At 45.2% G+C, this 1,558-nt stretch overlaps 1 protein-coding gene across 1 annotated transcript in view; it reads right to left on the bottom strand.

The window, feature by feature from the left end:
- Positions 1-1,086: 1,086 nt before the first annotated feature.
- Positions 1,087-1,558, bottom strand: part of LOC104861619 (histone H3-like) — a 1,626-nt gene continuing 1,154 nt past the window's right edge. Inside the window, exon 2 of the mRNA XM_010623095.2 lies at positions 1,087-1,553. Coding sequence (XP_010621397.1) covers positions 1,158-1,553 — 396 coding nt within the window. The 3' untranslated portion in view covers positions 1,087-1,157. The remainder of the gene's footprint in view (positions 1,554-1,558) is intronic.

Raw genomic sequence — 1,558 nt, 5'->3', positions numbered from 1 at the left:
GCGCTGGGATTACAGGCGTGTGCCACCATGCCCGATTTATTTCTGGCCAATTTCTAATCTTCCTATAGTAATTCCAGCAGTCATGAATTCTAGTGGTGTTAAAATTTTATTTACTTACATAGTGCTATACTCTTGAAGGTGCCAAGTAAATGAAAACTGAAAGCAAAATTTGTGTTTTGCACTTGCTCAAAAGGAAAAATAAAGACCGAGTAGCTGGGCTGAGCTACTGCTCCTATGCACTTGATCCGCGGACATATTGAGAATTTATGCTCCCTTCACAACCTATACCTAAAGCACTTTTTTGGAGGGAGGGAGAGAGAGAGAGAGAGAGAGAGAGAGAGAGAGAGAGAGAGAGAGAGAGAGAGAGAAGAAACGGAGAGAAAGAAACGGAGGGCCAGAGAGACTGTCCAGCACAGCTATAACCAGAATATTGAAACACTTGACCTTCAGCAGGGGCCCAGAGCTGGAACTGTTACCCTGGGTAGGACAAGAGACCAATTCTGACACCTATGGGTGGCAGTTGTCTGCCAGGAAGTTGCTTGTACGAGTCTAAAAACTACACACACAGAAAAGCACGTAAAACTTTACTTTCACCATTTAGATTATATAAATATTTCATAAGCCAAAAGTTGCTTTATTAAAACTCTTAAATTAATCCATACTAATTACATTTTATAGTGTTTTGTATGGTGCACAATTGGCAGAGTGGAAGAGTTGCTTAGTAAGTAAATGAAAAATTTAATTGTAGAAAAGCTTTAAATCCTTGGTGAAAGAGGAAATTAGTGGGCCTCAATTTCCAGCAAGTTCTACATTTCAAATATTAACTATAAAAGTTAAGCAAAAGTTTATCTTAAACTACGCTCCAAACCACTTTTCCTGCAGTATTTGATCACAAAATACTGTAAAGCAAAACACAGAAATGTAACCATGGTAACTTATAAGTAAGTTCCTTACAAAGACAAACTTGAAGTACGCTGTATTAACAAGGAAAGCCTGTATACTTACAACCTTTTACCAGAACGCATGTAAATTAGACCAAGATTCTTTACCGGAGTGAGAATTTCACTCATCCCAGATTCATTTTAAATGGTTACAGCTACTTTCTTGGAAATAATTGAGTGGCTCTTAAAAGAGCCTTTGGGTTTTAGCCTAAGAATTTATGCCCTCTCCCCACGAATGCGGCGCGCCAGCTGGATGTCCTTCGGCATGATGGTGACCCGCTTGGCGTGGATGGCGCACAGGTTGGTGTCCTCGAACAGCCCCACTAGGTAGGCCTCGGACGCCTCCTGCAGTGCCATGACGGCCGAACTCTGGAAGCGCAGGTCGGTCTTGAAGTCCTGCGCGATCTCGCGCACCAGGCGCTGGAACGGCAGCTTGCGGATCAGCAGCTCGGTGGACTTCTGGTAACGGCGGATCTCGCGCAGCGCCACGGTGCCGGGTCTGTAACGATGAGGCTTCTTCACGCCGCCGGTGGCCGGCGCACTCTTGCGGGCAGCCTTGGTAGCCAGCTGCTTGCGCGGGGCCTTGCCGCCGGTTGACTTGCGAGCGGTTTGCTTCG

This window comes from Fukomys damarensis, unplaced genomic scaffold (assembly GCF_012274545.1).
Source record: "Fukomys damarensis isolate Sample0158 unplaced genomic scaffold, DMR_v1.0_HiC HiC_scaffold_10, whole genome shotgun sequence".
NCBI lineage: Eukaryota > Metazoa > Chordata > Mammalia > Rodentia > Bathyergidae > Fukomys > Fukomys damarensis.
Note: the sequence above shows the minus strand (reverse complement) of the source record. Positions and strands in the feature narration are given on the sequence as shown.